We start from the raw sequence: 26,519 nt of genomic DNA, 5'->3' as shown, positions 1-26,519 counted from the left end.
TGTTGTTTTTTTTCCCTGAGATTTACAAAATGACAGGGTCCTCCTTAGCTCAGGAAATAACTTTCCTAGAACATAGGAAAATGGCTGGCGATGGCTTTGCGATGCTCCGACGTTTACTGAGCTTATTATGTGGCAGGAACGCATCACAGGATTTCAAACTTGTGGCATGTTGAAGAAGAGTTAACCACGATTTGGGGATTGCTGGGTAGATGTTGGTGCCTTTCGTGATCAACAGTGGTTTTGTTTTCAACAAAATATTCTATAGTGATTTGGCAGACAGTCATGTCTTTTCTGCTGAAATGGAATGACTATCCAGTATGTCCAAACCCTCCACCACACTGGGGATTCCTACTCCCCCTGTGCTCTCAGTCTCATGTTAGAATGATGTACGGCTGATCGGTCTTTCAGGGAGGACCCCCAGCACATGAGCCCTCATATAGCGGTGGGGAGCCTCATAATGCCTTGCCTATATTTTCTGGCCCGCCCTTCTGTGCTTTCTCCTTTGAAGTGATTTGAATGACACTGGGCAATGCCCCATCCAGAATCAACAGAATTTCTATGAATTTAACTGTCTGAAAGCTAAGTTCTGCTTTCCTTTCCAAGATCTGTGGCCCGTCTCAGGCTGCTCTTCAATCTTCTCCGATGAGATGATGAAAAAGGTAAAAGGACTTTAAAAACCAGAAAGCATCAAATGGCAGAGGTAGAAGAAAATAAGCAGACAGTAACAGTTGAGTTACTGTCCCAAAGTTGAGCACATCCCCAGCTGAGATGCTCAAAGTCATGGCAGCTTGTTAATGGGATTGGCAGCAAAACGCTCTCTTGAAGTGCCTAACATGAACCCCACTTGGTGGCTTATTTTGTTACTTATCCTTTGAGGTATTGTAAGCCCATTTTCAACCAGGTTCTAAAGATTTGATTAGGGGCATTATCTTCTCAGACCATCTGGTTTTGGAGGAAATCAACACTTTCAAAGATGCGATGGAACAGTGTAGACACTTGGGCCACTCTAATGACAAAGTGACTTGCTCTGGATCGAATTATTTTCCGACACTGTATTAAAGTGTCCTTCCAAATTACAGTGTAGGCTGGCATGTCTCACTTTCTGTCAGCAAACTCCTCATCACAGCCTTTGATAAAAATCAGACAGAAGTCTTAGTGCTGTTAGAACTGCACATTTTATATCAACTCACTTTAGGAAACTTTATCCTAATTAGGTTAAGCCTTCTCTGTCATCTCAGTATCATCAAATTAGGAAACATGTCCCCAGGCCCAGTCTTCTGGCTCTTTGAAATATCTATAGTTGGCACTGGGTAGAAGTTGAACAAGCATCTGTTAACTGAATGAATAAATGAAAGAAGGAAGGATTTGAGTCCTCTCAATATTCTGGGTTGTCGAGTGGAAACAGAACAGGATTAGAATCAGCCAGATTAGGGTAGGAGTCCTAGTTCTACTACTTGTTGCTTGGGTTTTCTTCAAATCTCTGTCTCTCCATAGTGACAAGGGAGGCAGCCCAGAGAAAGAGGCTGTATTCATTCCCTGTTGTGCTGTGATAAATTACCACCAAGTCAGTGGCTAAAAACAAATAAACCAAACCAGTAACAACTGATTAGATTACAGGGCTGGAGATCAGAAGGCTGAAATGGGTTTCAGTAGGCCAAAATCTGGGTTGTAGCAGGACTGTGTTCCTTCTGGAAGCTCTAGGGGAGAATCCATTTCCTTGTCTCTTTTAGCATCTAGAGACTTCCCATATCCCTCAGCTCCAGGTCTCTTCCTCCATTGTCAAAGCCAGCAGTGTCTCATCTTTAAATCCCCTTCTACCTCTTCCATCTTTCAGGACGCTTGTGAGTACACTGAACCCACCTAGATGAGCCTGGAGGGCCCCTCCATCTCAAGGTCCTTTCCTGAATCACATCTGCCCCAATTCCTTTTGCCATGTAAGGGAATAGGACATGGATGTTTGGGCAGGGGGTGGGGGCATAGTCCTGCCTGTGGCAGGAGCCATGCAGTCAGTGGCTGCACTGACCAGCTCTGTCCAACAGGGATGGGAAGCACCTCCGTTCCTCTCCAGGGTGTCACAGATAATGCATAGAAACAATACTCCCCGGGGAGCTCCCTCCATGAGCACAGTGGTGAGTTGTCTTCTTGAGAAGAATCTAGTTCTTTGTCCTTCCTGGGGGTGACTTGCCGGTCTTCCCACTGTGGGGTGGTGAGATGGTCTGCGCTCTCCTTAGAACTTCTTGGTTTTTGTAAGACAGTGTCAACTCCACTCCAGCTTGTTGAGTGTTCACACACATGGATATGCACTTGGCCACAATTCTTTCCTCTAAAAGTAACCTTGAACTCAGTGCTGGACATCACTACCTATCAAATCTTGGTTGGGAAAAACGCTATTGAAGGAGACCCACTCCCCTGAGAGCTGGGCAGTCTAACCACACCTTTAAACTGTCCATGGATTAAGCCAGACCACATCCTTTGGCCCCAGAATATTTGCTGTCACTAAATTTTGGTTTTCTTTGGTGCTACTAGACTACATGAGGAGCATACCATAAGAAAAAGCATCACAGAAATAGTTACATTTATTATAACCATTTTGTTGATGGATTATTCATTGCATGTCAGTATACATTTCTTATGTGAAACCACAGAGAAATATTACTCTGGTCTGAAAACCCAGGACTAGTCATGGTTTCCCTAGTAACTGGTTTATTTCCATCAAATGAACACAAGCTCACGTGGCTGATCGTTTTTCTCTCTTTGCACAACTCACTCTTAGGAAGCAAGATTCTTGAGCGAAGCTTTAGGACATCACAGCCTGCATTATATGCACTAACATCTTTAACTACCCTCATTGTCCCTTTTCCCCAGTTCCTTTGTGTGTTTCACATTTTAGTTACTATTGTCATATTGTCTGTAAGCCCAGAATAAGGCGTGGTAAGAACTTTTGCTATTTCCCAAGACTTTTTTCCTCCTTGTGAGACACAGGTCCCTGATACATTTCTCTTTGTTCCAAGAACAAACTCAAATGAAAAAAAAAATCAAAACATGAAATGAAATGTCGTCAGTGCCAATGTTTAAACACAGACTCTTGGCAGAACTGAGTTCAGCACCGCTGTAAAGTCTGGCGCTTATGTTGATAATATGAAACAAGTCTCTAATGCTTTGTATGCGAAGCACACCAAGCTCGTAAATGCCAGCATTCTTAATGGCCTGCTTGCTGTCAGTAGATTCACTGGCACTGAAATCCGTTTCTTTTCTAAGGGGTGTTTAGCTTTTATTATATCTTTACTCATGGTCAAAGGACATTGGCAAATTTGCTAAAGTGATTGAAGATACTCCTCTTAAGGCATCACTAAAGTTTCATGTTTTTGCCTTCACATTTGTCTATTGGAGTTTGTCTTCTTGGAAAGGAAAACCAGAAATGTGCTTTATGCTACATAGGGAGGTGATCGCTGTAGAAAGCCAGGATGAAAAACAAACAAACAAACAAAAAAAACCTCAGTGTGAGCAGACCCTCCAGGGAAAACGTCTTCAAGAAATACCCAACCTCAGAGCTCTCCTCTGAGTTCATCAAACCACAGAATCACCAACGCCAAGAACCTCTCATGCCCTACTAGCTGGTGTATCTGGACCTTCTCTTTTCACTCTCTATCCCCATAGAGTCTGAGACGTAGTATATATTCAATATATAACTGTTGAATTAATAAGTAATACCTCTCACTCTCAAAGATTAGAGTTTTACTCCAGCCCCAGTGGACCATGATGGGGATGGAGTGCTTACCATGGGACAGGTGTGCAATTTGTACGAGTGACTGGCGCCGAGACTCATCCAAGTCACCGAAGAAATCTCTGCCGTCCCTGAACTCTAGAGCAGCAATTTTAATTTCTATTATTTCCCCCTTGTCAAAGAAACACCTTACAGATGACAGTCGCATATGCAACCGCTCTCATGGGTGTACTTCGGTTAAAGTGTAGTTCCCACTGTGCCAGTACAATCTCCATCTACCTCTGTCCCACTCAAGAAAATATATCAGAACACGAATAAGGGTGTCATTACTATGGGAACGATCATGAATTCGTGACAACTTATTGAAAAATAAATCATCCACCATTTTGGTATTTTGGGTAATAGGAGTACACGCCTTATGAGACATCTCAATGATTGACATAACAGTTCATTGTGACACCAAGACTGAGAATGCTTCTCTACAGAAACCATCTCTGAGACACACACAGTCCTAACATGCCATCTTGGAGACCTTTCCAAACTTCAGAGACTCCATCACCGTACCCCCAACGCAATCATCTGTATGAACTCTGCCATCTGTGTGAGCTTCACCAGAACCGTAGAGATCAACCCTCATGGACATAGTTCATACAAGAATCTCGCTATCACCTAGGTGTCATTCCACTTTCCCCCATGCTGACCTTGGGGAGGAGGACTTTCAAGCAGCCCACTTACCACACCACCGCCAGCTGAATGTACAAGCACAGACATCCCTTCTCGGAGGTTGGCGACTTCAAAGAGCATCATGTAGGCTGTGACGAAGTTCATGGGGAATGCAGCAGCCTCGGAGAAGCTCATGTCATCTGGGATCTTGTAGACAAATTCCACTGGTGTGCAGACCACCTCAGCCCAGGCATTGTAGTTGACAAATGCCATGACACGGTCCCCAATCTGGACATAGGGAAGCACGTGGTTACTGGAGATTTCTTAATACTCTTAAGGATCTGATAAAAATAATAGATTCCTTCCCAGGGGATTAAAAACTCCCACAAAATCCTCAAATATTCACACCACCCCCTGCCTCCCAATTTCAAGGCATCTGTGGATGCTCTGAAGCCCATCAATGTAAACTTCCCAGCAGCCATGGAAGCCAGGTTCTGTCCTCCTCTTCTTGAGCATAAATACACAACATGCATCACTTCACACGCTGTGGAATGTTATTGTCGGAAGGTCATATTACTGATTCAGCCTTCCATTGAATCTCCCTGTTTTGGAACTTGGAAGGTCAAAGGGACAGGGCTAGGAGTAAAATCTACCTCCTTTGTTTTGTACCTCCTCATATAAATTCCCTGCCACACTAGTTCACTGTGGTATTTGCCTCAAAGGTTAACACTGGATTACCAATTGCATTGGTTGTGAAATGTGGTTCACCAGAGGAGCCGTGTAAATCTAAGTGCAGGGGATTGAACAAGAGCAGCGAGGCTTAGAGTGAAATAGGAGAATGCCACCAGGCATGAGGAACAGCAGCTAACATTTACTGCACACATATTATATGGAGGCATTGTCCTAAGGGCGTCACATATTTTACCTCCTGATTAGATGAGGCATGGCTGAATACTGTGTTCTTTTTATCAGTGGTTTACGTAGCCAGACACCATGCAAAAAAAAAAAAAAAAGAAAAGAGCAGTCTTCCCTTTAAAGTGGTTATAATCATATGCTAAGTTTTTTCATAGCATATCATTATTCAAAGGAAATACAAACTAAACTAATGTTAATAGCTTACATGAGCTGCCAAGTGCTAGTTAAATTGAACCACTCTGCTATTTGATGTTAGCTGCTTGTACTGTGACTTTCAAGAGCAATATTCAAATTGCTGTGATCACAGTGAAGTCTCAATACATTAATGGCTTTCATCTATGTATGTGTTGGTTTATGTATACTCTTATAATCGATTCTACTGTTTTATTTTCTTTCTAGTTTATCATTTCTCTTTTACCCACACTCAACAAATAGCAGCCAAAGCCTCCTATGAGATGGGTTCCGTAAGAGCCCCATGTTACAGATAAATGATCATAGGTTTTACAGACATTTAAACTGAGGCGAAGAGAGAGCAAAGCATATGCCCAGAGTCATGTAGCCAGAGAGTAGCTGGGCCAGGATGTGAATCTAGGTAGGCTGAGTCCAGGTACAAATGATTCATTCATTACACCCGAGATAAGTTCTATAGAGAAGACATGGAGTTATATAAGGGTGTACGACAGGGGAACCTACCAAGCCTGGGAATATTAGTCTAACTCTTTAGGTCTCAGTTTCCTCAGCTTTTACATGAGTATGGTATTAGGAACAGGTCTTTATGAAGATGAAGTGACATAACGTGCATGCAGTGCACTTGGCACGGTGCACGTAAAACGAGGAAAGAACAATCATTGCTAACTCTTAAAAAGAACAGATTGGCTCCTGACCTCGTGGAATTCACAGCTGAATGATCAAAAGCTAAAGATAGACCCACAGTATTTCATGAAGCAGAGAAATAGCTATTTAATGAAGAAACTGACGTACAGGAGAGACTGTCTCATTGGCAGTGAGTGTCCCAGTCCCTGGAAGGGTTGAAAACCAAATGATGATGTCAGGAATATCATCTCCAGTGCCATGGCTCAGACCTGAGGATCACTAAGGTCTAACGTGGGCATCTTTTTTTGCACAGAATCATGCAAACCCAAAGATGCGTGACACCACAGAGTAGCTGACGGCCTCCAGGGTCAAGAGAGTGTGAAAAAGAGTATTTCAACCACCTTGACAGTGATGGTCATGCCACCCCAGACCAGCCTGGCAGCCCAGACCACCGTGACAGTGGTGGTCATGCCATCCCATCCGGGCTGACTGCTCCAGGCCTTTCATTTCATTGTCAAAATGGCAGAAAGAGGATCAGCCGTCAAAGGAGCCCTAGTCTTAGAGTCCAGAGGTGGGAAACTTTTTTAATATTCAGTTCACCTCATAATTTGATTCCGTTAAGCAAAAGAAATTAGTCCTGGGCGACTAAGCCCAAATTATTCCTTTACTGCTGTGCCTCTGGCAACAACTGTTCAAGCCTCCCTTGCAATCGATCAAACCCAGGGAGTTATTCACTGCGCTGCCGCGTGGAATTCCATCTCCAACATGATTGAAAATCTTAAGTCAGAATTATAGAGTGCGTATTAGTATTGGTTTTCTCCTAAATCACACCCTGACTGGAAGCCTGTAGGTGGCTTCTTTTATTCGTTTGTGCAACTGAAAGTCATTGGAGGGGAATGGAGGGTGGTGAAAATGTTTAACAATAAGCAAGCTGGGGCTACTTAGCAGAAGAAAGATCATATACAGAGGAAAATATATATAATCAAGCACAGTGATTCCTCCCTCTCAACCAAGGCCGGCAACATCCCTATCTACTGTTATATCCTAAAATAATGGGTTATTTATCCAATGCTTAGGGTTAATAGAGCGAACAGTACAGTCTTTTCCTTTGGGACCTCGTGGAGGAGTGAAGAGCAGATCATCTTTTTTTATACGCAGCACTTTCAGAGAGAGAGATGCTGCTGCCTCTGGTTATATTGCTTACCTGGGGACAGAAAATGTAAAGTCGTAGGGAAGGAAAGAAAAGGCGCATTTATTTCTCCCTCCACGTTTTTCTGCTGTGTTATCTGGAAACCACCATCAAAAAGACAGATGAGTGGGATGAGATTTCCAGACGTTCAGCATCATGAATTTGGCGCATATTGATATTTTCAAAGTATATTGAGGCTCCAGTGCACTGAGACTAAGCAGTAGGTTCCAACTCAATCCCAAGGGTGTTTTGGCACTGCCTTTTATAGGATTTTTCTTCCTGTATTTAGTGTCACAACATCTGCAGGTGAGGAGCAGGGGTAAAGATCACTGGATTGTAGAAAGAGCAAAAAGTGTCTGGTGACTTGAATCTGGGTTCGACTATTGCTTCCTGCCTTCTGACCTCATGGAAAATTACTGAGCCTTTCTGAACTTCATCTCTAAGGCTATAATAACAATCTTTACCTCGCAGGGCTCTGGTGAGGCTGAAAAACTCACTTGCCTGTGCTTCTGGGTATGGTAGATTTTTGAGTGTGAGTACCCTTCATTTCTCCCCGGGGAAAGCACTTGAGTCGAGGGAGAGCTCTCATGCCTGATTACCACTGGTTTTTCTCACTGCAAACTACCACAATCTTGTGTGACCGATTTGCCCACAGTTTTTCAGTTTTTTAGTTTTTACATACAAATCTTACTTGATTTGCATGATAATGGTACGAAGGGTCATACATCTTTTCAGCAATTAAAAAACATTTTTATTGTGGGGATTTTTTTTTTTTTTGGAGGTGAGGCAAGGAATAATGACTTTACTTGGAAAGCCAGCAAACCAAGAAGATGATAGTAGACTAGTGTCCCGAAGAACCATTTTGCCTGAGTGGGAATTCAGGCTTCCTTTATACTGAAAGGGGAGGGAGTCAAGTCAAACATTTCCTGGTTCCGGTCAGCATCCTGGAGAGGATGTGTTAGTTTCTTCCTTCCAGCGGTCATTTACAGGTGGGCCTGGTCAGGATGTTTCCTGTGAGCTAATCAAAGGTATTTTAGCTTAATGCTCACTACCTGGAAAGCAGACAGGATTCCCAGAGATGGCTGTTATGGGGAATTTTTCAATATGTACAAAAGTAGTCAGAATAATATAATCACCGCTTTTATCCATTGCCCTCCTCCCCAAGCCACCAACCCATAGCCAATTCTGTCTCATTGTCAAGTACCTCTACCTTTGGCTTTAAAAGTGTTGTCCGAAAATGCCACCTTCCCAATGTATGAAGTAATGATTTATAAAAAATCACTTATATGCATCAGTTAAGTAGATATTTAAGGGAACCAAGTTGTGAAATATACAGGCTATTTCTCCTCAACTTTTGCATTTTATAATTGAATTTTGAGCCTAACGTGATGGGAAAGTAGGTGCTGTGGGTAGGGGGAGGAGGGATGCACACTTAGTTAATCCAAGACCAGATTAATAGCTGTATTAATTTTAATCTTATTAATAACAGTATAATATGAATAAAGGGAATGATAAGGTTTCCCCTGACCACTTCACCAGACTGTTGCCAGGAGCAACCAAGATGGTACATGAGAAAGGCATGAGACATTTGTCCTATCATTTATAAATGCTGTTAATAAAACCAAGTAATAAGACAATAATAATAATACATGCATAGATTATTTCAAACATTTTTTTGCATAGTCATCTGTTATATCAATGGATGCCAGATAAATATTGCTCTTTCAACCAGAAGTCAAAATATTACCTCGAATCCTTTCACGCTGTCCCCCAGGGCTTCAACAATCCCGGAACACTCAAATCCTGGCACCAGGGGAGTCTTAGGAGGGTTGTCAATATTCCCTTGTCGCACCATCAAGTCAATGAAGTTTAAACCACTGTGAACAGCAAATGTGGAAAGAGAGAAATTCAAAATGAGATCCGAAAGAAGGCGCTGACCGGCCTGACTTTCCTTTTTTTTTTTTTTTCCAGTCCCATCCCCTCCTTTCCCTCTCTTCATTTCTCTCTCCCTTCTTTTTTATTTTCTGACAAAATGTGCCTAATAGTCACATCACTTAGATAGATGTCACCAATATAACAAAACAATGATCGCACGAAACAAGTAATGTTTTCCTGGCTGTTGAAATAGCAGCGGCAGAGTTCATACTCTGACTTGAAAGAAAGCCCCTCTGTCCCCTCTGAGAGCCTACTTACTCTTACTTTAAAAATATGTATCGACTAGCCTGGTCATTAACCATTCTAGCACTTAGTCGAGGGTGAAAAAACATACTAGGAAGTGGTTATAAGAAGACACATGGAAAGCAGCCAGACACAGTGGCTGTTAGCCAATCTATGAGAAAGACAGAGAAAAAAGACCTGACTTAAAAGGTCTCAAAACAGCTGTCACACCTCAGTTATCACATCAGCCTACACCAGCACTGTGCCCTAAACAGCACCCATAATGCTGACTGTGAGCCAGAAAGAGACTGCAGTAGGTCCAGCTGCAGGAGGGTGACGCAGAAAAAGAGAGGTCAAAGGAATGGACCAGTGGGTAGGGGAAGACTGGTGGATTGGTTTCAAAAGTCTTAGTTATCTATGAATGACAGAAGTTATTAGGTATATCCTATATATATATATTACTTTTGAAGTAAGAAAGTTATCATTAAAATATATCAAAGTCATTGCCTTGAAAAACTATATACTTGATGCTAGTGATGCTACCAATACTCTGAGCTGTTTTTTTTTTTAAGAGCTACAATTGGGAATTGCATTTAACACCCATTTACTAATCAACTGAGAAAAATATATCCCACTGAACATGTATTTTTTTCCCACTAGATGTGGTTCTAATATACTTCCTGTTTTCAGAGCTGCTGTCTAAGAAAGACTTGAGTTACAGAAACCAAAGTCCTCAGTCTGGCCCAAGGTCCATTAATACCTGGCTATAGTTTCTTTTCCAAGCAAGAGAATTCAGCTGTTTCTTAAGCACAGCTGGCCCATTTCTTCCATGGCCTGTTTGGAGGCAAGGAAGCATCTAACTCTACCTCCATCCCTTGGTCTCATCGGTCTTATTCATAAAGAATGGATAACAGCAAGGAGGATGACTTCCTTGAAAGGTGGGTTAAGAGTCACCCGCTTCTCAACGTATTTCTGGCCACAAAATGAGGCAAGATTCACATATCACCCCACTGAAGTGTCTCTAACATATGCCCTTCTGAAGGCAGCTGTGTGCCTCATATTTCTTTGCTTCCAGACTACCTGGCATGCATCATGCCCATAGCGACACAAGAGGTACTCAAGTAACATTCACTGAAAGAAGGAATATCCATGAATATTCAAAAATACGTGTTACCAGTTTGAGTTCTAATTCCTTTTAAAAAGCAGCCAAGGGATGCTCAGAGTAATGGACACGTTTCTGAAATGTATGTGTAGACTTCCCAAAGTCCTACTTTAATGGTTAATGGTTCTTAGGGTAATTTATTAACCAAAATGTTGTCCAATGACATGGCCAGTTTCTTAAGAGCTTGGGGAGGTCCGGGCACAAATCCCAGTTCCACTTTGCCCTGTGTAACTTTGGATCAGTTACTCAACCTCTCTAAGCTTCAGTTTCGTTATCTGTGAAATGAGGATTCTTCTGGTATCCATCTCATAGAGTTGTCAGGAAAATCAATGAGAGTTTAGCACTTAAGCCCAATGCCAGGTACACAGTAAGTATTCAGTAATAACATCTGCCTTTTCTGCAAGAAAGTAGGAAGATGAGATACATTTTAGGAATATTCCCATTGAACAAGGGTTAAAAATCATTTCAGAGCTGAAATGGGTGAACTTCAGCTATCTGTGAGCTTCACTTCTGTGAAATAGCCCATTTTCCAACACAGCCAGATAAATAAAGCATCACTGTATAACAATAAAAGGAATTTCTACGTCTCAGATCAAACACTCTGTCTCATTTCATGCATATTTTAGCTCACCATGTTAGCTTCTGTATGGAAACTTATGATTTCCCAAGACCCTGATGGAGAAAATGCAGAAGGAATTACTTGACAGTTCTGTAAATGTGCCAGCCCCCTGGAGAAGCCTTCATCCTAGATGCTTGTTACTCTGCTCAGTAGGGCTGCCTTCAGTCTCCATTCCGGCATGAAGTGGGCCCGGTGATTGTAAATGGAGAGCCAGCTACTCTATTCCAGTGAGAAGAGCTAAGGCTGACTGGTAAAAGCCTGTAGAATCCCATTTTCTCAATGAGGCATGCCATGATTCCGTCAGGACCATGGACAATACCACCATTCTCTGGGAGGGAAATGTAAAGAAAGTATATCCCAGGGGATGGGGGACAGGTCAGTGTTGTTTATCTCAACACAACAAGGAGTTGAACCTTTATGTGCTATACCAGATCTGTTTCATGGTGCCTGCCCACACACCTTCTCCTGCTAGGGATACAGGTAGCATTGACTGAGGATTCAATTTGTGGCAGGAACTGTGCTAAACTCTTTATTTTTTGTTTCTTAAGACTCAATAATACTCCTACAAGACGTGCACTGTCATGCCCATTTTTTAGGTTAGGAAACTTAGATTCAACAAGATGAAGTTACTTGCATAAGGTCACATCTTTAGAAACGATCAAAGTCAGGATTCAAATGCAAGCAAAGTCTAGAACCCGAGCCCTCCCAGATGACGCTCTAATACTGCTTTACAGGAGCTTCACCCACCCACATCCCCGGGGCCATGTTTATAACTTATCTCTTGGACAGCTGATTGCACCAGTGGTGGGCCCAGTGCTGAAGGAGTGGCCATTCATAGTCTAAGCAAGAATTCATTCAGTATAAAATATATGAGCTGGTCTAAGAACTGAATGTTCTCTCAAAAACTATAAATTGGGGAACATGTATCAAGAGAACAACTCAGTATCAGAGAGGATGTCGAAAGGTAGAACTGAGCTAGATCACAGAGCCCACCCAACAGCCTGCACCAGGGTGAGGTGTACAGACCTCAGTGCTGAATTTCTGAGGAGGGGGACGGTCCAGTCTCTACAGGCGGTGAGGCCCAGCCCCACGTGCCCCTGCCCTCTGATATCCAAGAATTACTTTGTTTCTTCACATGCATCTTTATAATAGAGCTCTTTGTTTAGGTTACATGTGTGGGCTCTGTCTCATGGAACCAAAATAAAAATTAAAACAAATACCATAATCAATATCCCTAAATCACCCACTGGACAGACGCTACTGACCTCATTTTTTTTCTTCAAACAAAACCAGTAGAATGTTGTTTAGAGATAATAAGTTCTTTGCCCCAGGCCACAAAGACAGTGAATGGTGAACCCATGGCCTTCAACTTGGGTGTGTCACACACTTTTATTTTTTGACTGCCACGGGAAAATACAGGGGCATCTCAAGCCATGCATTGTCATAATTACAGTTTCCAGTATTCACTACGATAATTTGATTTTCACCTGGAAATTTGTGAGAGGTGGCAATGACTGTGCCTGATGACTCAGGCCCACATCAGGGGTAATCTCAGGCATCTCTCTTACCTAATTTTTATATGGCTCTTAACCTTTGAGAACATTGCAAAAATAATAATAATAATGCTGCAAAATCCTTGATGTAATGGTCTGCTAAGTAACCCTATATTTCTCAAAGTCTGGTATAATTATGACAAATAAGGCTGGTTTTTATTTTCTCCTATACTAAATTATTAATCAAAGCCTAGCTTTAAAGGCTTACTGCTGAGACTTAGCATCCTGAAGGAATGAAGGCAGAAGTTTGAGAAAGAGACCTGAAAAACTCAAAACACAGAATGAGGGAGGTGACAGAAGATACAGGGAAATTTGAAGACAGTCTCTTTAAAAAATCTCTTTCATTTGCATAGCAGAGTGCAGTTTTTAACGTGCTTTTATACAAATCTCATTGAACCTTATAACAATCCCAGAAAGGCAAGGGGTGCAGCTATTATTATTATTCCCATTAAATAGACGTGAACTCTGGGACTCAGATAAGAAAACTGACTTGCCAAAGACAACACAATTATTAACATGGCAGAGCTGAGTCTTGAATCAGGGTCTTCAAACTCCTTGATTGTTGCATAGCCTATGACACCATGAAAGCTGAATAAATGTAAATACAAAGTTACTAAGATCAATAATTTCAAGATTCAGAGGTAAGATGCCTGGTGGATACATCTGTAGGGTGCACGGATTCCAGTTCCTGCACTGCCATCAGTGAGCTGTGGGACTTGGACTGGGTCTTTGAAACTCACTCCTCCCATCAGCCTCTGCTCCAGATCTCATGCTTTGTTAGTTTTGATGGTCCGTTATCCTGTGGGCAGTGCTTAAAATATTATCAAAATCAAAGCTGAGGTAGACAGGAAGAGATGCTTGGTGGTCTTTGTCAAAGACACTGACTTGGGATGATCAGATTCTATCTCGAAGATGAAGGAAGGCAAGCTAGCCTTGACTTCTATACTTTATTTTCCATTACCTATAAAGTGATGGATGTCAACCCTGTGAAGTCTCATGAGAGGTGTTTAGCTGTCTTCATTTTATGTTCTAATAGACTCAACAATGTTGCCCCCTTGATGATGATGCTACAGGTTAGGTATTAAGGTATGGACCGTTTTAATCTCCATTTTGTGAAAGAGGAAGCTTAAACCTAGAGAAGATAAAGTACTTTGTCCAAGGTCGCATTTTAGGTACCAGAACTGGAGTACAAGCCCTTTTCATGTGACTTTGAAGCCTGAGTTTTTGATCATTAGGCTGTCATTCTATAATCTATAAATCATGGTAGGCTGCTGTGTACTCTTTTCCCCAAAGCTCTGGTTTTGGATCTTTTAATTTCCCTTGGATATGCCAATAATATCAAAGAAGTCAAATTACTTCTAAAAGGATACTAGTAAGTGGATGACAGAAGAATCAGCCCAGCTATAGTTTATTAATTTTCCAATTTGAGATAAAATTGGCCCAGAGAAGGAGTTTAGCAAAGAGACAAGTGGATATGGAGAAAGTCCCCTTTTATTTTCCAGGTGGAAGGAGGGTAAGGGTTGCTCATAGGAAAGGATTTTCACTCTCTTGTCATCTTTTTCCTCCCTCTGGTCATCAGTATCCTCGGCATTGACTACAGGAATCCAAACACTCAGACTATTACACAAAGAATACTATGATGAAAACCTTCCTTTTCCAGAAGACTCCTTGATTCATGCAGTTCAGTAGAACCCCATCATCTATTTTGGTCTCACACTCAGTAGGAACCCCAATTCTTGCCTCATCATTGGTTCCATTAAGAGGTTCATGGCCAGAGAAATAACCTTCAGAAACCTACTGTTTTATTTACTGAAGGGATATTGTTGAGCATATCATTTGTTACAATACACATTCACTGATTTATAAGAACAGGAAAAAATTTTAAATTGAAGTATAGTTGATTTATAATGTGTTAGTTTCAGGTATACAGCAAAGTGATTCAGAAATATATATATATATATATATTCAAAGTGATTCAGAAATATATATATATTCAAAGTGATTCAAAAATACATATATACACACATACATATACATATATATATATTCTTTTCCATTATAGGTTATTACAAGACATTGAATATAGTTTCCCATGCTATACAGTAGGTCCTTGTTTTTTTTATCTCTTTTATATATAGTAGTATGTATCTGTTAATCCCAAACTTCTAATTTATCCCTTCTGCCCTCTTTCCACCTTTGGTAACCATAAGTTGTTTTCTATAAAACAGGAAAAAGTTTCTCAAATCTCAGCACAAATATTGGTTGTATGGATCTTACAGATCCCATACAGTATACAATATAGAAACTGATTATATTTCTTTCTTTGCATTGGCTATTAGGAAGCTCTGAGCCGAATTTGTACCACCCTCCCCCCAAACTGCAGAGCTTTATAGCATTCATTCTCTATGTATCCTGACACTCAACATCACCTTAACCTTCTCAATGCTTTGGAGTTTCCCTTAAAAAAATCTTAAACTCTGTTAGAGTTGATCTCACACTTATTGTGCATCATAATTCCCAGGAGTACCTGTTAAAACACAGATTGCTGGGCCTCATCCCTGAGTTCCTGACTAAGTAGGTTTGGGGGCGAAGTCCAAGAATTTGCATTTCAGACAAGTTTCCAGGCACTGCTGCTGCTGATATGGGGAGCACACTTAGAGAATCACTGCTGCATCATTTCTTTTTAAGTGAGTTCAAGTTGTTTTCAGAATGAGACCAGGTAAAAATTAATAGGTGATGATTAAATAGATAAGAAAATGAAAAGCTCCCTCATTGTCTTCCAGGGCAGTTGAATTTTTTGATCCTAGTCCAGAGCATTATATTTACTCTTGTTAAATGTGGTCTCATTAGATTAGGTTCATCATTTCAATTTGTCTGGCTCTTCCTTGGATCCTAATTCTTTTAACCCCAAAATTGGCTCTTCCTCTTGGATTTCTGTCCTCTGAAAATTCAGTTACCACGCCATTGACTTTTATGTCCAAATTGCTGATAATACTGGACAGGCTGTCATATTCCTGGTTACTAAGATCACAAAAGATGTCATGGAGGGAATTCAAGACATAGGACTAGTGAATATGTTTTCTGTTTCTTTATATCATGAGCTCTTATGATTCTCTGAAGTATCTCCAAGATACTTTGAATTTGTGTGTAATAAGTACTCAAGACTATGAGCCTTGCTCTTTGTGGGCAACAGTAGTCAGTGCCCTCCCCTGATAGCAGTAATTGCTGACCACAGCATGCAGACTGACTGAGCCTCCAGTCCAGTCATTTTGTAGATGCATGTCAGGATCATCGTGATGTTTTACATATACATATATATTTTTTCTAAATATGTACATCCTGGCCCCAGCTTTGTGAGTCTTTTTCACCCTGACACATATTCTCATGTGCCATCAGCACTGAGGAAAACTGCTCTAGTAGCCCCAAATCATCTGTTCCCACCAAGAAGACTGTCCAAGAAGAGATGGACCCTTGCTGAGATGGGTTCTCAGGTAGGGCTTTGTGATGGTTGGAGGGGCCCCCAAGAAGCTAGCAGATATCTGGACACCTCCATTCTCATTTCTCAGGTGATGGGGCAAGGGGAGAAAAGGAATTATTTGTGGCTAGTAATTGTAACAGATAACATTTATGGTGTGCATACTAGGCATCAAGTATGGTGTTGTGTTTTTTAAGTGTGATCTTTAATTTTTACAGCAACCAAACCAATGCTAAGAGATAAATGGCATTACCCGCATTTTACAGAGAACAAAATCGAGACACATGGAGGTTTACAAAGTCAGGGGATGAAGGCAAATGATGTCTACAGAGGCTACTGTACTTTGCTTTCCTTTTGAGAGACCATCACTTAATTTTCCCAGTTACAAAGTGGGGACTTCCCGACTCATCTGTCACATTATATACCAAGCAAGCACCTAGTATTGGATATCCAAAGTTAACAGGGGGCTCAGCTTCTCATGGGGAAACAGAATCTTAAAAGCTGATCACAGTATGGTGTAATGAGTGGTTTTACAGAAGTGTAGGCAGAGGGCTCACACAGTCACCAGGAGATGTGCTAACAGACCAGATAACCATGAAATCAAAACATTGACCCTCCCGCCTGCCGAAAGGTTTTCCCAAAGAATTGTTCTAGAGGGTCTTTGCAATATTTTTAAATCGTGAGCTTTCACTTTCTGACTCCTCCTCAAGTGGGATGCTGCTTCTCCTTGAAACTTAGTTTTTTCATCTCAAAAGTGGGTCAGTAATACCCTCACCCTATCAGGTGTTGTTGTGGATTGCATGTGACAGTACACATAGAGTGTCTCGCACACCAGAAGTACTCAGTAGGTGTGAGCGACTGTCATCATCATTGCCATCATCACCACCATCATCATCACACAAAGAAGGTGTCCCAGGTCAGGCTCCCTGGGAAGCAGCCCCAGAGTCTGAGATTTGCGTGCCAGAGGGTTGATAAGGGAGTATTCCAGGGAATAGTGCCCGTGTGGGTGTGAGAGAAGCTGGACCGGGTAGAGGGAGAAGTTGAACACTGATGTGATAGTAAGACGACTCAATTTATCCACGGAAAATTCAAGAGCTAGGACGGCCCCTTGAGTCACTCTGAATCAAAGCAAGGGGACTGAGTCTTTTTAGCCTTGCATCAACTGGTCATTGGATGAGAGCTGCCTCCAGGGAGGGCTTCCAGTCTGGGGCAAGGATGCTCCCTTCAGCTGAGGGAAGTCCCTCAGGAGGGATGCAGCTATGAGCCCTCAGCAGCCATCCCTCCTGGTTGCTGGGGGAATGAGCGCCTGGGGGTTGGGGTGGACCCCAGTGTCCACTACATGAGGGGTGTTGTAATCTTCCTTTCCAGGTCTTTTTTTTCCCCTCGTGGGTACAGAGCAGTTGTCACTGATGGTATTTACAGAGGTGTCGTTTGCATGGTAGTCTCTGAGGAGGAAAGGTCTAGGGGTTCTTATAACCAATGCTGAAAAGGCAGAAAAGAGAATGAGGTCTTTAAATTCCGACCTGAAAGATTGAGAGGAAAGGGAAATGGAAGATTTGAAGAGATCAAAGCATCAAGGACCAGATGAACTGTCAAAACACAGGCAAGAGTTGATCTTAAATGCTCTCAATACAAAAAAGAAATGGTAACTATGTGATGGGATGGAGGTGGCAGCTAATACTTTGGTGGTAATCATTTCGCAATTTATAAATGTATCAAATCAACACTTTGTACACTTTAAGCTGACACAGTGTTATGTGTTGGCTCTATCAGTCATGCTGGAGAAAAGAACAGAAGAGTCTCTTACAGGAATTTATAGATAGGTTTCAGCTGTGAGAAATATACATGCAGGGATGGTAAATTGCATGGGGAAATCCATGAAAAAGAGTAGCTCAGGGCCTTCTATGTCTGAGGGGAGGCAGAGATCACTGGATGCTGGAAGAAACTGGACATCAGGGGGAACATTGTCACATTTCAGATGGGAAGTCTGGAATCCCCTGCCTGGCTGAGCATCAGGACTCAGGATCCACGGCAGCCTCTGCTGGCTCTAATAAGAGCGAAAGGCCCCTAACGTGAGGCTTCGAGCAGAAGCAGCGCCCATAGGTGTGCCCTCTTGCCTTCATTCTGCTCTTGCTGCTGCTGTGTTTATTAAACCATTTAACTCCATATTCAAGTGGGGCCAAAGAAGCACATGTTTGAGTCTTTCCCTCATTTTCCCAGAACTGAAGTTTTTGTTTTTTGTTTCTTCATCACAGCTGTTAGCTTGAAAATGTCTAGGACAATAGGCATTGATCTCAGAAAGTCTTGCTCCCAGTTCTTTTTTTTTTTTCCTTTTTTTTTTTCTTCTTGGCTTTAAGTACTTGGTTTGTTATCTCAAGACTATGAAAATAGACTAATACAGATCTTCTATGGAAGGAGAAAGCACTCTTCGTCTAAAACAAGGATACCTTTTATGCGCAACTCAAGTGGCATCTCCCATTTGAGAACAGCCAGAATGGTCCTGGATGAACCTCAGGAGACAGAAGCCACCTGTGCTCTGTCAGAGGTTGGAAAGACTGTGTCATGACAGATGAAGAGAAGAAACTAGTGGTTACCAGTGGGGAGAGGATGCAGGGAGAGGCAGGAAGGGGTGGGAAGTTGAGAGGTACAAACTACTATGTATAAAATAATTAAGCTGCAAGGATGGATTGTACAGAACAGGGAATATAGCCAACAGTTTATAATACCTATACATGGAGTATAACTTTTTAAAATTGTGAGTCACTGTGTTGTACACCTGAAACTTACATAATATTGTACATTGACTATACTTCAATTTAAAACAAAAAGAATGCAAATACGGCAAAAAAAATTATAGAAAAGAGGAAATAAACCCTGAATGAATTATTTTGCTTCTGCTAAGATCTTCATCAGCCAGCATGCACACTACTCTTCAAGTCCTTCAGCCAAGAATAAATAACTAAAAACTGATGTTAGAACTGATTAAATAATTTGAAATGATATGTAAGCCAAAAGACACAGGAGAGAAATTTTCAACTCAAAACTTTTCAGCTCCACCATATTTTCTAACAGACTGTCATGTCTGATGCTAAAACATAGCATGGGATAGTGTTGAGACTGAATTCTTTAAAAAAATTGTTTCTTAATTTAAAAAGACTTTATTGAAGTATAGTTGATTTACAATGTTCATTTCAGGTGTACAGCAAAATGATTCAGTTATACATATATATTCTTTTGCAGATTCTTTTCCATTATAGGTTATTACAAGCTATTGAATAGAATTCCTTGTGTTTTACAGTAGGTCCTTGTTGTTTATCTATTTTGCATATAATAGTGCTTATATGTTAATCCCAAACTCCCAATTTATCCCTCCCCACCACCCGTATCCCCTTTGATAACCATAGTTTGTTTTCTGTGTCTGTGACTCTATTTCTAAGTTGTAAATAAGTTCTTTTGTATCATTTTTTAAAAAGATTCCACATGTAAGCACTATCATATGATATTTGTCTTTCCCTGCCTGACTTACTTCACTTAATGTGATCATCTCTATGTCCATCCATGTTGCTTCAGGAGCCTGTAGTTTAAAGGAAACTTCCTGGTTTAAAATATGACTTCCCCACTTAAAACAAAACAACCCCCCAAAACGACCCAAAAAAGCTTTCTGGTTACAAGCACACTGTTTTCCTTCTGTTCCCAGAGAAAATAAAATATAAAGAAGATTTAAACAAATAAAAAGAGTGCATACAGGATGCTCTGATTCCCTTCTTCCCATTAGTGGCTGCGGCTCCTGACCCCCGTCCCCTCCATGTCTGGCTCCGCGTGATCCTGCTCACCTTATCTAATCATTCTTTTCAGACGTGAAACATCAAGTTCTCAGACACGTCTGATGTTTTTCGTTATCTACCACTTTACTTTCTAAGTAAATAATGCTGTTGTTGCCCATCCAGATCGTTTGTCCATCACCTGTGGACAGAGGGTGAGGGCAACACAGCCTGAGCTATCCTTGTCCAAGTGTGTTGTGCCTCTGAGAAAAGAGATATACTCAGATCCTGTGTCCAAATTAGGATTCAGAACACACCTCAGTAGTAGTTCAAATGGAACAAAATGGCCAAGGAGATATACTGAGAATCTACATCACAGGAGCCATTTTCAGCAGAAACAGAAAGCACGATACGAATGGGTCCAAACCAAGCTGTGCTTGATGCCAGGACTAACCCCTTGATTTCTGGACCTGGGGTTATTTATTTATTCTCAGCTACTCCTGGGGACACAGCAGATATTTATTCCTAAGAAGGTTCCGGAAAAGGTTAAAATCTCCGTGTTAGATGTTCATGGAGTCATTGACTTCCAACAGGTGCCTGGCACTAATTGGTTGTGTAGAACATTCAATCTCATTTAATTTAAATTCAACAGACCCTCCATGGTTTGGAGCTCGGGGCACTAAGGTTACAACAGTGACAGTGACATCTCTGCTTCCCAAGAGTTCAGAGAGCAACAAAATAAATGGCTTCACAGTAAGACAAGTCCCCAACAGGAGGTGGGACCAGGGTCACAGCTAGCACAAGGAGGGCAGTTGTTAACTGACTTTGCAAGTCATGGAAGCTTCCACAAGAAAGTGCCACTTAGGAAAGGCTGTGCCCTCTGCTCCCCTTCTCTTTACCTCTCCAGCCTCACTGTTGTCAGATAGGGCCAAGTGGTTCCTACTTGACTTCTCACTGGAGCCCCCATCGGGCAGGGTTCCATAAACAGTCCATTTCAGCTATAACATGACAGTTACCTCCTAAGTCATTGCTGTTGATAAAAACAATGTTTAGTAAAACAGTTGTTTCAGTAGGAAATGTGGGATGAAGACCAGACCAGCATTGCCCAGTAGAACATTCTGCAGGGATGGAAATGGCCCATATCTGTGCTGTCCAATGAGACAGCCACCATGTGTGGTTACTGGACCCTTGAAACATGGCTAGGATGGTTAAGGAACTGAACTTTTAATTTTAGTTCATTAGTATTGAAATTTAGTTAGCCTAAGAAGGAAGCAGTAGCAGAATCACTACCTTACTGTCTTCCCCATAGACTATGAGCAACTCCAAGGTGGAGAGTTTGTCTGAAAATCCATCTTTTAGTGTTCATTGCTTAGCACAGGGCATATTCTAGCCTCACCAACGATTCCTCCACTGAAGCTGTAAGTGGGAAGATACCTATGGGTGATTCAAGCTCCTTCCGTCTTCCTGCTCAGGGGAATTACTGGTTTGCAGCCTTGTGTAGTAAGGAGGGAAATGAGAAGATCAAAGACCTGCTTGATTGATGTGCTTTGGGAAGAGCAAATATTTATTCTGGAAGATAAAAGAATTGGTGTGGAAAGGTGAGCAAAGAGAGATGCAAAAGACAGGAGATCGCAAGGGCCAGGTTTGAGTCTGGGAGAGTTTGAAGAGCACAGGGAGAGTGTCTGGAGGGAGCAGGAGGCACTGGGGGCATGTAAATGGAAAGAGGGATTTTTTTTGAGAAGTTTTTCTCCATAGCACAGGTGTATCCAGCTTTGGTGTTTTCTAAATGACTCAAGAGAATTTGACAGTGCTTCTCAATTATGTTGGAAATTGGGCTTCTCTTCAAGAGCAAAAGGGCCCAGCTAAATCCAGGATAGGAAAGGGGCAAAAAAAAAAAAAGAATAGGAAAAGGAAAGAAAAATGTTAAAAGAGCAAAATGGAAAAAATCTCCCACAAGTGCTGCTGGATGAGGGCAGAGATGTGGACTCCAAGTAGGTGGGATGATGCTATTTATTTCCTACGAAGTAGCAGTCCCAGAGGCATGGACTGTCTCCTCTGTGGTCAGACAGAAAGGTTCCAGAGGATCTGAAAGCAGGTAGATAAACCTGAAAGGACTGTTTAGGGAGGGTAGGTGTGGTTTTAGCTGCATTATGCATCCCCAGTTTGGGCTGCAAAATACTGAGTCAGAGTTTATTACAAGGTCCCCAGTCGGAACAGTTTTAGTGAGTTTAGCTGGAGGATTAAGAGAATCCAATTATGGAATCATTGAGACCAATCATAGGAACGGTGGGTTTAATAGCTCCCCATTAGCTGATTGAACTAGGTGTTGCATAGATAAATAAAATGCAGTTCTTTCTGATCTTAGGCCAGAATTTTTTTTTTTTAAAGAAAGTCTGTAACTTGAGAGAGAGTCTATTTAAAGAAACAAGTGTGTCTGAATAGGGAGGAAGGGGAGGGGCTCTGTAGAGTGCAGTTTGAAAGCCTCATCAGAGTTTACTATAGAATTTAGATTCTGAGCCAGTGAGGCTGCCTCACTCTGTATCTATTTGCATGAAGGGCAGATAAGCCTTCTAGGGAAAAGAGGAATAGTCACCCTAGGAAAAGGGAGTCGGAGGACACAAGCCTGGATGCAGAAGCCTGTGTCGCTAGAAGATAGACTGCCTCTGAATGTGGTCGGTGCTGCTCCTCAGATTGCCCTTCAACTTCAGGGGCTTGTGTCTAGGATGGAACTGGAAAGAGTGGATGCAACATGCATGGAGTTAAGGCCTTGGAGAGAGGTAAACTGTGACTCAAATCCCAGTTCTCTTTGTCTTATTAGTTGTGTAATTTTAGTTCCCTTACCTCATTGATCTCATTCCTTCATCTGGAAAATGTTTGGTATCATAGGAATTTCTATAGAACACTTAGCACGGTGCCCGTGACACACAAAAAGCACTCAATAAAGGTCATTATGGTAATACTGATGATAAATAATGAATGACCAGAGGGTCATTATTATTAGCTCCAAACAACAGGAACATTAATACATAAGGTGGCGGCATATGCTATTTCTAACCTCTATTGAGTGGAAAGGGGACTACGGCCTAAGCAGAGGGCCAGACTCCTCCAACTGGGATGCAGAGAAAGATGAGGAAACACGCTGCATGGCTTCAGTGTATGTTAGGACCAGGACAGGGCAACAGAAGAGGGCCAGAATCAATGGGGGAACCAGAGCTGTGTTTCTGAGGACCCAGACAACACCCCCTAAGAAACCCTTGCAGCTATCTGGGAGGTGTTGAAGGTGGGGGTCCTGATACTTATGACAGAAGAGAGGAACAGAGTCATGGACATACCATTTGTTTTAAAAGGTTATTCTTTTTTCACCCCCAGTAGTTTTAAATATTTACTCATTTATTTTCCAGTTTTATGAAGCTATAATTGACATTAAATTAGTTTAAGGTGTGCAACATAATAATTTGATGTATGTATTTATTGCACCATGATTACTGCAATATGTTGCTTAGTTAAATATTGTAACATCCAAGCTGGTGGGGCCTGGGGTCCCCAGGTGTACAAGCATTGCAGGAACACTCGAGTAAGTGCTCTTGGAATAACTGTCATCAGAAGCAGCATGCTGGCTTCTCTCCAAGAGCTCTGGCCTCCAGCATCCGATGGAGCCAGATGTCAATAAGGAGGAAATTACAGAGCATCTTGGGAAGTCAGAGACCCACATTTCTCAGCCTTAGGAAAGTAGTTATTACTGCAAAAAGTGAACTTCTGGTTTCAGGAGAACAGAATGTGTTAGGTACAGTTCTCCAAAATCATAGCTCCTTTGGTGTTCTTTCAAGTCCTCCTCTAAGACCTGCATGCTGGAGAGATGTGGTGCTCTGGTCAGAGACAGCTGAGGTGACAGAGGGAGCCTGAAGGCACACTGGCTTGGATGGGCCACTGTTTGTGTGAGGAAGGTCCTATTTACAAGGGACATGGCCACTTCTGCAGACATGCACACCTAACATTTGGGAGAAAGTCAGTAACATACTCACTCATTCCCCCAAACATTTATTGACTGCCTACTGTTAACCAAGCACCAGGCTGGGTGTTCACGAGTTAAATGATAATAGAAGTTCTAGAATATCCAAGATGACCAGAGATTTAAAAGCTGATGGGCCTCAAAGTTGAAAATATTGTGTATGTTATTTATTATGATTCAATAACTTTGTGCTGAGAAATGTAAGGTCCCAAGAGAGGAAATGGAGCTGCCTTCTCCGGTCCCCTCTCTGAGTTGTCACTTTTTCTGGGTGAAGAGTCTCCTAACCCCCATGCTGGCTGCAATCTTGATCCATCCACTGTGCTTCTTACCTGTGAGTTGTCTGATAACTGCCCTCCGTTCCATTCAGAGTATCTACCCTGCACCCCCCCCCACATACACATATACACACACTACACACACATACTTCATGAGTTCCTGATGGAGCTGTCAATCATGATGCTCCATTCTTCTGGGTCAGGGTGGGAGGGCATGAGGCATCAATGTGGCCCAATCACAGCACCTCATCCCCTTGGACCAGACAGAGAGAGAGAGAGAGATATTGATTCATGAAGGGCCAATCAGATTCCTTCCCTGATACATGAAAATTGGGAGAAGAAAGTTCTCTTTGCACTGGGACTTGCTCAACTTACAGAAGGCAGCTGAAGCAAAAGGCCACCATCTTGCCAGGTCTCAAGAAAGTAGCTCATTGCGGTAGGAGCGCCTGGGAAGCAAACCCACGAGGAGAGAAAAGATAAAAGATGGAAGGAGAAGGAAAGGGGAAAGCCTAGAAGTCCAGGGACAAGTTCATTGTGATGGTCAGCATGGCTGAAATAAGGGAAAGAGAAGTCAGAGCAGAAGTGACCAGTCTTCCTCTTGAAGATCGTTAAGCTTGGCCCAGCTTCTGGAACATAGTTGGAGCACAGTACATTTTGGTTCCATTTCCTCCCTTGTTCCTTCAGGAATTCATCAGGATGTTCTTCTTATGTCATACCATGGTGGCATGTCCAGTTTGGGCTACTTTTTGTTTTTAATACTTTATTTTAATTTTTTTATTTAAGTAGAGTCAGTTTACAATGTATTAATTTCTGGTGCACAGCACAGTGATTCAGTTTATATATATATATTCCTTTTCATATTCTTTTTCATTATATGCTATTACAGGATACTGAATATAGTTCTCTGTGCTATACAGCAGGACACTGTTGTCTATCTATTTTATATGAAGTAGTTAGTATCTGCAAATCCTGTCTGGGTTATATGTGATGTTAGGGCCTTGTATCCTTTGGGGGAGACATGTGGATTCTGAATCCAGACTCCATTCAGAAAACTTTATGAAGTATGGAAGGACTTTCTTGTTTTGGGTTTTTTTTTTTAATATAGTTGATTTACAATGTTGTGTTAGTTTCAGGTATAGTGATTTAAATTAGTAAAATTTCAATTATATATGTGTATATTCCTTTTCAGATTCTTTTCCATTATAGGTTTTATATGTTCTTGAATATAGTTTCCTGTGCTATACAGTAAGACCTTGTTGTATAATAGTTTGAATCTGCTAATCCCAAACTCCTAATTTATCCCTCCCCCACCCTTTCCCCTTTGGTAACCACAATTTTGTTTTCTGTGTCTGAATCTGTTTCTGTTTTGTAAATAAGTTCATTTGTATCATTTTTTTTAGATTCCATATATAAGTGATATCATATGATACTTGTCTTTCTCTGTCTGACTTACTTCACTTAGTATGATAATCTCTACGTCTATCCATGTTGCTGCAAGTGGTATCATTCCATTCTTTTTTATGACTGAGTAGTAGTCCATTGTATAAATATACCACATCTTGTTTATCAGTTCATCTGTCAGTGGATGTTTAGGTTGCTTCCATGTCTTGACTATTGTAAATAGTGCTACTGTGCATTTTGGGATGCAAGTATCTTTTCAAACTGGAGTTTCCTCCAGATTTATGTCCAGGATTAAGATTGTTGAATCATATGGTAACTCTATTTTTAGTTTTTTAAGGAACTGAAGGGACTTTCTAATGTCCTTTTTTAAAAAATATTTCTTCCTTACCATTTATATATATTACACATATACTATATAACAAGGACTTCATTCACTCAGCAGATATTAAATGTGCCAACATCATTGCTAGATAGTTTAGACATGATATCTCTTTTTATCCTGACACAAAATTATCCCATTGGTATTATAATTGTACCCATATTACAGATAAGAAAATTGAGGTTTCAGAAGGCCAAGTCATTTCCCCAAGGTTATGTAGGTTACTAACACAATCAGATCCAGCACTGGAATCCATATCTGTTTCCCTTCAAACATTAACTCTTTGATAAGCAAAAAGCATCCTGCCTTCCATCCAGTTTGGGTGTTCAGTCAGTGCCAACCCAAGAAATGAATCATTATCATTCTTCTCACAGAAGATAATTTTCCTGCTTTGGGCTCTGGGGATTCCAGGTGTTTGGAGAAG

At 41.5% G+C, this 26,519-nt stretch overlaps 2 protein-coding genes and 1 non-coding gene across 6 annotated transcripts in view; 2 read left to right on the top strand and 1 right to left on the bottom strand.

Moving 5' to 3' along the window:
• Positions 1–26,519, top strand: part of ADAMTS18 (ADAM metallopeptidase with thrombospondin type 1 motif 18) — a 543,678-nt gene that overhangs the window by 71,190 nt on the left and 445,969 nt on the right. The gene's annotated exons all lie outside the window — the stretch shown is intronic.
• Positions 1–26,519, bottom strand: part of VAT1L (vesicle amine transport 1 like) — a 124,144-nt gene that overhangs the window by 90,049 nt on the left and 7,576 nt on the right. For both annotated transcript variants that reach the window (XM_072967764.1, XM_072967765.1), the window contains exons 2-3: positions 9,052–9,181; positions 4,460–4,675 (exon numbers count right to left, since the gene is read on the bottom strand). In XM_072967764.1, coding sequence (XP_072823865.1) covers positions 4,460–4,675; positions 9,052–9,181 — 346 coding nt within the window. The remainder of the gene's footprint in view (positions 1–4,459; positions 4,676–9,051; positions 9,182–26,519) is intronic.
• On the top strand, positions 5,329–5,485 carry LOC116281969 (small nucleolar RNA SNORA15). Its single transcript, XR_004191445.2, has one exon. It is a non-coding gene; the product is annotated as a small nucleolar RNA SNORA15 (small nucleolar RNA).

Source organism: Vicugna pacos, chromosome 9 (genome assembly GCF_048564905.1).
Source record: "Vicugna pacos chromosome 9, VicPac4, whole genome shotgun sequence".
In the NCBI taxonomy this organism is placed as follows: Eukaryota; Metazoa; Chordata; class Mammalia; order Artiodactyla; family Camelidae; genus Vicugna; species Vicugna pacos.
This window is presented reverse-complemented; position numbering and strand designations above follow the sequence as displayed.